Source organism: Pelodiscus sinensis, chromosome 6 (assembly GCF_052426305.1).
Source record: "Pelodiscus sinensis isolate ZL-2025 chromosome 6, ASM5242630v1, whole genome shotgun sequence".
NCBI lineage: Eukaryota > Metazoa > Chordata > Testudines > Trionychidae > Pelodiscus > Pelodiscus sinensis.
Genome location: NC_143057.1, coordinates 97,542,421 through 97,555,044, shown reverse-complemented (window position 1 = coordinate 97,555,044; position 12,624 = coordinate 97,542,421). Strand labels below are relative to the sequence as shown.

General features: G+C 42.1%; 1 protein-coding gene across 2 annotated transcripts in view; it reads right to left on the bottom strand.

Annotated features, from left to right (window-relative positions):
* IL6ST (interleukin 6 cytokine family signal transducer) overlaps positions 1–12,378 on the bottom strand; it is a 79,826-nt gene extending 67,448 nt beyond the window's left edge. The window contains exons 1-2 of one of the 2 annotated variants that reach the window (XM_006139561.5): positions 12,227–12,378; positions 1,828–1,908 (exon numbers count right to left, since the gene is read on the bottom strand). In XM_006139561.5, coding sequence (XP_006139623.1) covers positions 1,828–1,908; positions 12,227–12,230 — 85 coding nt within the window. In that variant the 5' untranslated portion in view covers positions 12,231–12,378. Of the gene's footprint in view, positions 1–1,827; positions 1,909–10,877; positions 12,193–12,226 lie in introns of those variants that run through there. The other variant, XM_006139563.5, reaches the window with a different exon arrangement.
* Positions 12,379–12,624: the final 246 nt, after the last annotated feature.

Genomic DNA, 12,624 nt, shown 5'->3' with positions numbered 1-12,624 from the left:
CCCTGGCTAATACCACTCCATGGACCCAACCTCCACGACTTTATCTTAACTTCTCTTTAAACTCTGTCATAGTTCTAGCCTTCACAGCCTCCTGCAGCAAGGAGTTCCACAGGTTGACTATTTGCTTTGCGAAGAACTTTCTTTTATTAGTTTGAAGCCTGCTACCCATTCATTTCATTTGGTGTCCTCGAGTCCTTCTTTTATGAGAACTAATGAAGAACTTTTCTTTATGCACCCTTTCCACACCACTCATGCTTTTAGAGACCTCTATCATATCCCCCCTCAGTCTCCTCTTTTCTAAGCTGAAAAGTCCCAGTCTCTTTAGCCTCTCTTCATATGGGACCTGTTCCAAATCCCTGACTATTTTAGTTGCCCTTTTCTGAACCCTTTCCAAGGCCAAAATATCTTTTCTGGGGTGAGGAGATCACATCTGTACACAATACTGAAGATATGGCGTACCATAGTTTGATACTTCCCCTCCTCCTTATTCTCCTGGCTTCCCCCTTCGAGCTCCCTCCTCCCCGGTTTCCCCCTCCCCTCTCCCACCCTCTCTCTTCCCCTCTCCCACCTCCTTTTCCCAGTCTCCCCCAGTTTTGTTCAATAAAGAGAGTTTCTATTTTTGAACACACATGTCCTTTATTTTTACATCAGGAAGGGGGGCTAGGGAGGGGTAAGTGGAAGGAGGTGAGGGAGGAATGGGGTACAAGCCCCCAATGGGGAGGACTGGGGTGGGTCTGCAGGCTCTTCGGGGTGGAAGCTCTCCTGAAGCCCCCCAATTGACCTCCCCTCCCCGGATGGCAGCCTGCGACAAATGCAGCCGGGCTGATGGCCGAGTGCTGTGATGAGCCGAGTGTGGGCATTCAGGGCACTCCAAGCCAGGACTGCTTTGCTGTCCCTCATCAAGTTAGACAAGCGAGTGGGGAACCCCTGAGAACTGTCTGTCCGGGGTGGGGGTCGGGTCCCTTTAAGCACAGCCCTCGGCTAGCCTGAGACAGCAGCTCCACGCTCTAAGTCCTAATCCGATGCCCTGCCAGCACTGCTTCTGGCCATCCTTAACCTCGGTTTAGGGTCCACTCAATGTGGACACGCTAGATCAAATTAGCAAAATGCTAATTAGAACTAGTTTTTAGGTCTAGATGCACTAGTTCGAATTAGCTTAGTTCGAATTAGTGCTGTAGTGTAGACATACCCAAAAAGACAAAGATAATAAAAAAGGGTAAGAATACCACATCTTTTTGCATTAAAATACTTTCAGACTGAACCCTTTAAGAGGTATATTTCAGAGAACGAAATGCCTCCAAAAACCTGTTCTCAGACTCTTCTTTATTTCATTCCTAGATATGTAAATTAAGATGAGGAATTCTGTATGTTTGAATATTTTACCTAGAAAGTTAAAATGTTGAAAAAGACTGCTCTAACTAGCAGTTTTAAGAAACATCTATTTTTCCAATGTATTAACTTGGCACATTTGACAACCTGTGTGTAGTCTGTTCCAGTGCTGCCCCTGTATAGTCAATTTCTTCCTTTTGCTTTGCTCTTCTTCCCACAGCACCAAGGAAGAAACCATAGGAAAATGTGACCAGAAAGCTTCAGGTGCAGTGCCTGGGACTAATATTAATGTTTTTTTAGATCTGCTGGCTAAAAATCACATCAATGCCATAACTGAGTGAGAACTCTGTCTTTGGATTATTTGTTTCTACAAATAGCTAGCACAATGGTGCCCTAATTCCACAATGTGACCACAAGCCACTACTGCAACATAATCAGCAACAGCTAGCTGCTCTAGCTGTTGGTTATGTCCCAGCCAACATTTTCATTTAGTCTTACCTCCAAAAGAGAAAATGCTCAGAAGAATATATAAAGCATTAATCACCCAGCTCCTTCCAGAAGACATTTTGCATACAGTTCCTGTAAAAAAAACAACACCACAAAGACTGTATATAATTTCCATAGTGACCACCAACTTCTTATTACCCTGTTACCCTACAGAAAGTTAGAAAGGAAGAAGAAAAAAAAACCCACATTTTTTTCCTATCACTGCAGGAAAACCAGCAAAGCCTACATGTTATAAATGGCGAGGCATGGAATTAAAACTTTGTGTCTATGCACTGAACTCAAGTTTGTACACTCAAACTTCTATTTCATATGTGGCCAAGTAGACTAGTTTTATATTCCTCCAAGTCTGAAAGTACTAAACTCTTGTGCTCTTCCTTGTTTCCAACCTGTAACTCTAGTTCTAAATTTGGAGACATGAAAGCATCCCATCATTTTCTCCTTCATATAGATGGGTTGGAGAGTCTTCTTTAGAAGACGAGCCAGAAGGCCTATTCTGGATGTCTCACTTCACAATGCAAATGGAAAAGAGTCTAGACTAGAGTTACTACAGAGAATCTTCTCCCTCCATAGTTTTGAGGTGCATTACGGAGTGTGATTCCAGTATCAGCTCTAGTCAGGGGACATTTGGCCACAAGCTTCTGCTAATAGGATCTAGACTATTTCACTGAGGGATGGGACAATGGAGGGAAACCACTCTCCTTCGGGAAAGTAACCTTCTATTCTAAAATCTGATTTGTTAGTTTATAATGTGTTCACTTTCTTCATTGTATTCCTTTGTTATATATGGTCATGCCAATTCTCTTTCAGAATACGATCTGAAGAAGTGGGTCTGACCCACGAAAGCTCATCATCTAATAAGCTATCTTATTAGTCTTTAAAGTGCTACATATTTTTTCCTTTTGTTTTACCAAGATCAGACTAACACGGCTAACCCTCTATTACTATTCAACATATGGAGGAAGACTTTAGTCCTGGTTGGTTTTAAGCCAGGACGTATTTAAATTCCATGCTGCTTGAACTCCACTCATCTTTGCAATCTATAAATAGACCGCTTATTCAAACAATCATAATATGGGAGCACACAGCAATTTACTGTAGTGTTTACCAAAACTAATATTGTTACAGTGAAAATACAAGCTAATCTACAAGAGTGCACTTTATTTTTGTAAAGGACCAATAAGCTTTACATTCAGAGCCTATGTTGTCAGTTATTCCAGAAAACAATTAACACAAATTAAAAAAAATGAGTAGAAATCTCAGCCTTAAAAAAGTAAACTTAAAATTAGAGAATGTTATGGAAGGAATAGCTCAGGAGACTTGCAATACAATAGGCAGACTTCCACTACCACATCTCTACCATCCTCCCCACATTTCATACACTCAGGGAAATTTCCACAATAATTATTAAAACAAAACAACCAAGTCACATTCTCTCTTCTAGTTTTCCCAGTGCACTCCCTTTATTCAGGGAAGGCTAATACAATTTCATTTCACTTTTTATTGGATAAAATTGTATAAAGGTGTCCATATGAGAAAATAATGGGTGGCTTTAGAGTAACCAAAAGAAGGAGGGGAAGTAATTTTGGGGAGGAAAGACTATTAAGAGGTTGAGAAACACTGAATTAGCGGGTGAGAAAAACACAACCCACCTAAGAGGAAGTTGTAAGTCTGGATCTGCCACTGGTTTGCTACATGTCCCATAGACACTCCCTTAACTCCACAGCCAGATACTGAGTTGACTCAACTTCTGTGCCCTAACTCAGCAGGGTAGAATGGCTAAACTGTCCTCAATGGAAATTCTCTCAGTGTGAGAAGAATGCAGATGTAACAGAACTCATGTTAGGCAGGTTCTACGGGATACTCTATAGTCCGCTGGTATAGTCAAAGCTAGGGATGTTAAATATTGGTTAATTGAATAGTCAAGTAACCTCATTAAATTTTATCGGTTAGTCTTTAGTCCCCGGGGCAGGGCCAGCAGCCACTGTATCAGAGGCAGCAGCATGGGGTGCCAGTTGGCAGCTGGTCCAGGAGGAGAGCTAGTTTTAAAACCAGCTCCTCTTGCAGACCAGCTGCCTGTCACCCTGTGCTGCTGCTTTTGAGAACAAGGCAGCAGCATAGGATGGCAGCAGTCCCTGTCCGGGAGGGAGGGGGGAACGACACAGAGCAGGAGGGAAGAAGGGGTCTGAGTCCCCCGACCCAGCACAAGCCAGAACTGAGCTGGGCTGCCTGCCCTCCTGGCTGGCTGTTAATACACTTGAAGTGCAGAGCTGAAATGGGGATAGGTCCTGGACCCAGCATGAGCCAAGACTGAATTGGGTTGCCTGCCTGCCCAGCTCCTAATACACTTTAAATGCAGAGCTGTAGCAGGGGTAGGTCTCAGACCAATTGCAAGCCAGCCTGCTTAAAAATTTACTAGCAGTGAGAGAGGGAAGGGAAGTGCGTGTAGTCTATAGCATTAACCTATAAGCTTTTGCTTATCAGTTAATTGACTACACTATTACATCTCTAGTCAAAACTATATACATTAACAATGTTCAGTTTGGCTATGTCTGCACTGGCCCCTTTTCCGGAAGGGGCATGTAAATTTCACCAGTCGTCGTAGGGAAATCCGCGGGGGATTTAAATATCCCCCGCGGCATTTAAATAAAAATGTCCGCCCCTTTTTTCCGGCTTTTAAAAAAGCTGGAAAAGAGCGTCTACACTGGCCCCGATCCTCCGGAAAAAGTGCCCTTTTCCGGAGGGTCTTATTCCTAATCATTACATAAAGTGCAAGAATAAGAATAATTCTGTAAAGAATAAGTAGAGAATCAGATCCACCATTATCAGCACCGTTCTCATTAAAGCAAGCAGCAAACTGCTCATTGATTTCAAAAGGGGTAGGAAGAGGCCCCAAAGCTAGCTACAACAAAGTGTTAAGCAGGAGTGAAAGTAAATTAAAATTTCTTAGGGGTACTGTCCTGTTGCAACCCAAATCCCTGCCAGCTCTTTAAATAGATCCCTGCTCACTTTTAGCAGAGCTCAGCCAGCTCTTGCGGAAGCTGCCCACCATGGAGCACCTGCTTACTTTTCCCTCTGGTGTTATAGAATGTTTCTTCAACTACAATTTATTTTTTTCAAAGTATATCTGATACACTATTTTTCAGGTATATTTTTAACCATGAGCAAAGTCAGAAGAAATAGTGGCAAACTATTTTGGAGGAACATGGAAACAGAAGTTAATAGTTTTTAATCAGAGTACTTAAAAAAACAAACTTGTAATTCAAAAACAGTTTTGCCGGTTTTCTCTGAAACATTTACCTTTGCTGTATTTACTCTGAGAACAATTTTGGGCAAAGCACTTTTCTTTGGATTTGAGAGTTATTGACTTGGGAGTTTTTAAATATGATTTTATAACAGAAGCTACATGAAATCATATTTTGCCGATTAGGCTTTTTCATAATAAAGCACACATTTTAGAGTCAGTTTCAGCTACTACATATAAAGGTTTTTGAATCTTATATGTTCACTTTTTATGCAAGCAGCTTATATGTAAAGCAGGTAAAAGTATAAATGTTTGTAATCCCCAAAATGTGAATTTTGTTATCACCCATGATGCACATGCACAAAAAAGAATGCCATCATAACATGATGTCATTTAATTTAGTAGGTATAACCAAAATTCTTAATATTGATTGTAATTGGTGGATGACTGTGACTTGCATTTTGGCAATTAAACATTTTATGGTTAAAATAACAAATCCAGGAGTGCTGTAAGCTATTAAAAGCAATGGGAGTCAGAATTTGATCTGTTTAGCAGTACTTATAACTTAGTTTATGAGAAAAGAAAAATCTGTTAACTTTGTATTGTTCTAGCTCAAATCCAAAACAGAATTACAAATTTTTAAGATGAATAGTTTTTACCTTGTCTCTTTTGGCAATGTCATATCACAGCTAAATACATTAAACCAAGAAAATGGAAGATTACTTGATCTTTTTAAAGTAACTTGCAGATTCACAATTCCTTCTTTTCCAGATCATTGTCCAGTTTAGGACATAAAAATGTGTTCTTTCCTACACAGCTCTTATGTTCCCTGTTGACACTAAGGTCCCAATTCACTACTACATTACATCTGAGGGTACGTCTAGACTACAGGCTTTTGTCGACAGATACTGTCAACAAAGCTTCTGTTGACAAAGAGCATCTAGACTACATCCAGTTCTGTCAACAAAGTAAGCCGCTTTGCTGACATGACAGTGTAGACGCAAAGGACAGTGCAGATGCAATAACGCCTTCTGTCGACAGAACTCTGTCAACAAAAGGCGTTATTCCTCGTAGAACGAGGTTTGCCGCTGTCAACAAAACTGCCGAGTTCTGTCGACAGAACTCAGTGACAGTGTAGACACAGGTATAGTTTTGTCAACAAAAGTCAACTTTTGTTGACAAAACCCTGTAGTCTAGACACACCCTTAGGTAATAACAAATCTATACAGAGGTAATATAAAGTGCTAATACTGTAAGTGAGTGGGAATTCTAATTTGGTTACACAGCTGCACTGATATGACTACTGAAGGCAGAAAGCAAGGGGTGTAATAGTGTAGCCAATTAACCAATTAACTGATAAGCAAAAGCTTATAGGTTAATGCTACAGGCTACGTGCATTTTCCTCCCCCCGTAAATTTCTTAGCAGGCTGGCCAGCAGCCTGGCTCAGTCACAGCTTGTGCCGGGTCCGGAACCTACCCTTGCTGTGGCTATGCATTTAAAGTGTATTAGGAGCCAGGCAAGAAGGCAGGCAGGCCAGCTCCATTCTGGCTCACGCTGGGTCCAGGGAGCTCAGACCCCACCCAGACAGGGACTGCTGCTGCCCCTGTATCAGAGGCAACAGCAGATGACGACAGGCAGCCGATCTGCGAGGGGTGCTGGTTTTTAAACTGTCTCCCCTCGAGTACCAGCTCCCACCTGGCACCCCATGCTGCTGCCTCCAATACAAAGGCAGCAGCACAGAGTGGCAGGGAGCTCCACGGGACTGGAGCTAGAGTGCACTGGCTGCCAGCTCCACCCCTAAGACTATAGAATAGTCAAGAAACCGATGAGAATTTGTAAGGTTAATTGACTATTCAATTAACCGATATTTAACATCCCTAGTGGAGAACTGGGTCTCAGGACTTTTGCACTGAAAAAGGCACTCAACACAATAGCGAAACAAGTACTTTGTAATTATGAAGCTATAGTCTGGTGGAATCATAATGACCCAGTGCTACCTGTCTCCAGGCAACAGGCAAAGATTTCTCCATGTTCTCCAAAAGAGTCTCCCTCCCATTCATTGCCTGGACATCTAAAATTGTGGCTAATTTTTTTCATTATAATAGCTGGAATTGCTAACTTCTGATTCAGCAAACCTGTTATTGTAGTCTATGTTAGTATTTGTTAGTATTTTTTTAAATCTTTAAAAGGTTTTATTAATTGTATTCTGAATTTTAAAGTCATGTGCCCATAAAGCAATGTGGTCATTTTTTCTGGTAGACAAAATTAAATATTTTAAAATAGTTGTGTTAAACACTAGTCATACATCTATGTATCTGGAATGGCTGACCTAAGTTTTGTCATTCAGTTCACTTAGTACTTGTGATGTTCTTTTCTCGTCATGTAAAAAACCACACACTGCTCTAGATTTAGAGACAACTATGCTTTCTTGTTAAAAGACTGGGTAGAAAAGGAGAAGATTCTTAAGTGAATATGGGTTTGTAATAAAGCCTCTGCTCCAGGATGGATAAAAAAAATAAAATAATCACTTTTTTAAAGTAGTTTTATTTTTTTAAAAAATGTAAAACATTAAATTTGAAACTATGACAATTATTAAAATAAATTTAAAAGATTAAGTAGTACATATCTGCTGCCAAGTTTTAAAGTCAAAGCACTGAACTGGTGGAAAACTACTGGCTAAGCACACAGAGTTTGCTGAAGAGCTAAACCATCTTTTGACAGAAGTAGCCTCTGCTGACTCGGCACAAAAAGACTATTTTCTTCATTTCAGCTTAGTCCAATAGCATAGCTCAAGGTCTAATTTACTCAATGTTATGAAGCTAACTGGGAATTGAAAAAATAGGAAAGGTTGTTTTCTGTTTCCCATTCGGTGAATAAAAACTGGGCATAAGAAGATAAAATCTACTAGCTCTAAACTCATGAAGGACATGGTCTTCAGTTCAATTCAATATGAATACTTCTTTTAAATAAACCAATAGCAAATGCCAGTCATGTTTAAATAAGAAAATATACATTTAGCACATTTAAGATTTAATAAAAATAGTGCTTGCATATTAATTGAATTCCAATTTTCATACAAAAAGAACTTGAATAAAAATGAATCTAATAAATAGGAAATGCATCATTCACCATTTCTAACCTAAGAATCTAAACAGATATATGTTAAGATATATAACTCTATAGGTAGAGTGTATCTCCTTGGTTAGCAACAAGTATTTAATTTATAGCTTACAATTAGTTATAATGATTAACAATGGAGAGTGAACCTCTCTTTAAGGCAGGGGTGGGGAACTTTTTTGGGTCAGGTGTCAATAACCCACCAAAAAATCAAGAGCCATACATCAGGGAGAAGCCAACCCCTCACTGACATGCCCCCTCCCCCCGACTGAGAAGGAGAAAGACACTCTCCACATTCCCCTCCTACACGAGGGCCTAGGGGAGTCAAGCCTAGTGGAAATAGTGTGCTCCAGCCACGTGTTGAGCAGCAGGGGAGCTAGAGTGCCAGTGCTGGGGTGGGGAGGCGGCTGAGCCTTGAGGGCCAGATCCAGGAAAGCTGAGGACCACATCTGGCCCCTGGGCCTGAGGTTCCCCACCCCCTCTTTAAGCGAATAATTTAGAAAAGCAGAAATGAAAAACAAGATAAAAGTTTAAATAATTTAAATTAAGGTTTCCTAGTTGCTAATTTAAATTATGGTTAAAATCAGTGATTTGATTTGCTTTAATTAAAATCAATCCATCCTGCTCTGTGGCCATAAGGCTTTATGCTGGGGATGAGGAGAACAGAGACATTGCTGTTGCTGCCTCTTAGCCACACACTTTTTGTCAATGGGGACAAAAAGAAACACTTGTCTATGTACTGTATAGGAATGTTAAAATTAGATTAATCAACTCATCAAACAGTCGATGGACTTTCCATTGACTATTTGATTAGCTGATAAAGGAGCTTCCACTCTGAAATGTAGCAAGAGCCTGCGGGGCTGTTCCTACATTTCAAAGGCCGAGGTGTCTGCGTGTTCTGCCTTTGAAATGTACAAGAGCCCCACTGGGGACTCTTGTACATTCAAATGTGGAATGCTGCTGCTGCGCCCCTGCCCCCTCCCACAGAGCTCGGGAGAACCGGCTGTTACACCAGTTTGCCCCACCATTCCCACCTCCTTCCCCCTACTTGCTGCCTCTTTCTGACCGAGACAGCGAAGTGGGGGGGAAAGCGACTAGTCGACTAGTGTGGCGACTATCTGATAAGCTTTTGCTTATCGGATAGTCAACTAGGTGCTTACATCCCTATTTCCGTGGTTGCTTTTTATCACCAATCCCAGAAACAAGCTTCTGATACAACTTCCACTTAAAATTCTCAGTGTCCTGACTGGTACATCTGAAAAAGACTGAAAATAAAGACTGACTTTCCAGGTTAGTTTCCCTATGTACAATGAATGGCACTAAACAGAAGTTGCTCTCCAAGTCAAGGACAAACAAAAAAATTAGACATGCACTCAGTAAATAATGTGATAACAGAAAATCCAAGGGAGAATGTATCAAGTAGTGAACAAAACTCAGGGCAGGACAGTTTTAATTTTCAGCATCCAGCAGAACTGCTTTGTCAGCTGAGAAACACAGTCTTCTTAAGTGCAAATCAGCAAAGTGTGACAGAAAGGAATCACATTATACTTGTCCACAATAGATATTATATTGTCCCTTTCAGTCAGACACAAAATGGCAAGGAAGCAAAGGAAAAACAAATCAAAGAAGTGATGATTCAAGAACCTCTCAAATTGCTTTCACAGCTCTTTCCGCCAAACAAGCAAGGGGATCAAGACTGCTATATTACCATTACTAATCAAGTGGTCTATTTTTCTTGTCTGCTTAAATAAGAATATAATGTTTTGACAGCTGGTTGGGTTTTTTTGCCTTTTCTACCATGAGACTATTTTTAATTTGTCTCCTTCAGTTCCTTTAAAGGGTACTTGCTGTATTAATCAAGTGTTTTCCTATAATAGTTGTAATGTTTTCCTACAATATCAGAAATGACAGAATGATTACCAAAATTGGTCCAACAGAAGTCAATTACACTTAATCTTAGTTTGAAATAAATAAAGCACATAAACTTCTACTGGTATATCCTTATATGGTAGATCTCAACATTTTTTATGAGATAATATATGCAGTATACAGATAAGTGGCTGCTGCTAGCAAAGTTCTCAGACTTTGAGCTATGAGAAAACAACATGTTTTGAACTTGATGTCATCAATAAGAATGAATCTATTCCATTTACAAATAAAAACAGTTTTCTAACTATAAGCCACAGATATTCAATCTTGTATTTGAACATCAAGTTTGTTTTTTGGGGCTTATCCATCAGTAAACAACTAGTTAATAGTTTTGTTTATAAGCGGAGAGGAGAAAAAAAATCACTTCCCTCTTCTACTGTGGCACTGTCTAAGCAGAGCAAATAGTGGTATAAGCTTAATTAATCCAAGCAGACACATGACTTAATAGATGTAGGTAGAAGGCTACTTAATTACACCATCACCAATTTCACTTAAATTAGAATTGTACAAATGTTAAGTAGATCTAGTACAAGGAAAAACTATATAAAATAAACGGAACCTAGAAACAGCTTTTATTTTCAGATTTGTAGCTAAATATTGAAGCTTTGTTTTTATTTCCAGGAGTCTGTCTCTGTTTTCATCCTGTGCTCTCTTGATTTGGTTAGAAATTTTAAAACGTTTAGATTTTTATTCTCTCCCTCCAACCTCACTGTACTTCAGATCAGAAGATACATATATTAACAAATATCATACTTGTCTCCTATCCTTGCACGTTTCCTCTTGTCTCCTATCCTTGCACGTTTCCTCTCAAGATGTTAGGGAGCTTTATAAAGGAAGTGAAAGCACAGCTTATCCCATTTCATATATGGGGAACACAGTTACAAGGAAGCAAACTGATTTGCCCAAGACCGTACACCAGGCAAGAAACAGCAGGGGTAACAGAGCACACCTAAAACACTGCACTTCCCAGCACAGCTTTCCCTTCTACTAGATCGGTGTTTCCTCAACCTTTTTTATAAAATACCCTTTAAAAAAATAAGTACCCCCAATATCTACAGTTTTCAGACACACCATTTTTTTTTCTACCATTGCAACACATTTTTCTACCATTGCAACACAGTTTAAACAACTTAATCATAGCTGGGCAGTTAATGAAATCTTGGGGTGTAAAAAGTACAAAAATAATGAAGTGCTGTAAACCTTAAAACAAAAATTCAGTTTTCTCCAAACTTCAGTTGTGCTGATGTACCTCCTAGACTCCTCTCAAGTACCCCTAAGGGTACTTATACCGCTGGTTGTGAAACACTATACTAGATCACCCTGACACAGATAGCATAAAAATCCACTCATGTAATTACACCTTGCATACAACGTGTCTGTGTGGTTTTATTATTGGCTGTTACTCAATGCGAACGTTCACAGGTTATCTCAAAGAGTATTTTGGTGTCATTTAGGATACGGCTTCATGTCTGCCAGTGACTGGATTATAAACAGGGATAGAAAAGGTGCAGCTCCCCTCCCCCCCCCCCCGTCTTTCCAGCATTACACGCCTGCCCTTTTTAATCTGATGGAAAGAAAAACCGGAATCGGCAAAAAGTAGCTGTAAGGGGTTAAAAATAAAAATAAGACCGCTCGCCACTGTGCAGCCATGTTGCTTTTCAAGCACGCTACGGGGCTGCAGCCGCCCGCAGCTCCCTGGGCGGGCACGCTCGGGAAACCAAGACATGGGCAGAGCAGCCGGGAGCACTCGTGAAAACACCGTTAGCTCAGTTCACCAGGCTCCCACCCGGCCTGGCCGCGAGCTGCGGCGCACCGTGAGCTGGCGGGACACGGCGGCGGCCGAGCGGGCTCTTGCCCCCCTTCCCCCCGCTCTGCTCCCGACTGCGCCACCGGGACGCTTCACCGACCGTCCCGCGGGGGGCTGCTCCGCTGGCCCCGCATCAGCAGCTCGCCCTGCCCGAGCGGGCCTCGCGGCGCCGGGCTCGGGCCCCCCCCCGACACACCCGGGGGAGGGGTGGAGAGAGCAGCCCGGGAGCGGGCGAGGGGTGGGGGCCGCACACAAGCCCCGACCCCGGCTTCTGGGAAACCCGCGCCCCGCTCACCCATAGCGGCCCTGCTACGTAGCGGCGTCCGCCCAGGCCTGGACCATCTCGGTCCCGTCCTGCACAGTCAACACATCCAGGGTCACTGTCCTCCTCCCGGACCCAACTCGGACACCCATTGGCCCGGGGCCGTGATGACGTCGGAAAGGAGGCGGGGCTTCCCGTAACGAGGGTTTTTTTTTTCCTTTTTTTCCTGGATGCCGGGATTCTAGGCTTGCGCGGCGCCGCGGCTAGCGGGGGAGGAATCGGGGCGTTTCGTTCTGCCCACAGAGCGCCCCCCCCCCCCGCGTCTTCGAGGGTTTGGAATATTCTACCGTGGGGGAATGCGGGGAGGAATGGTAGGATTTGCCCCTCTTGCGGGAAGAGGCAGCGGGAGGTTCTATTCTCTCTGGCGCATG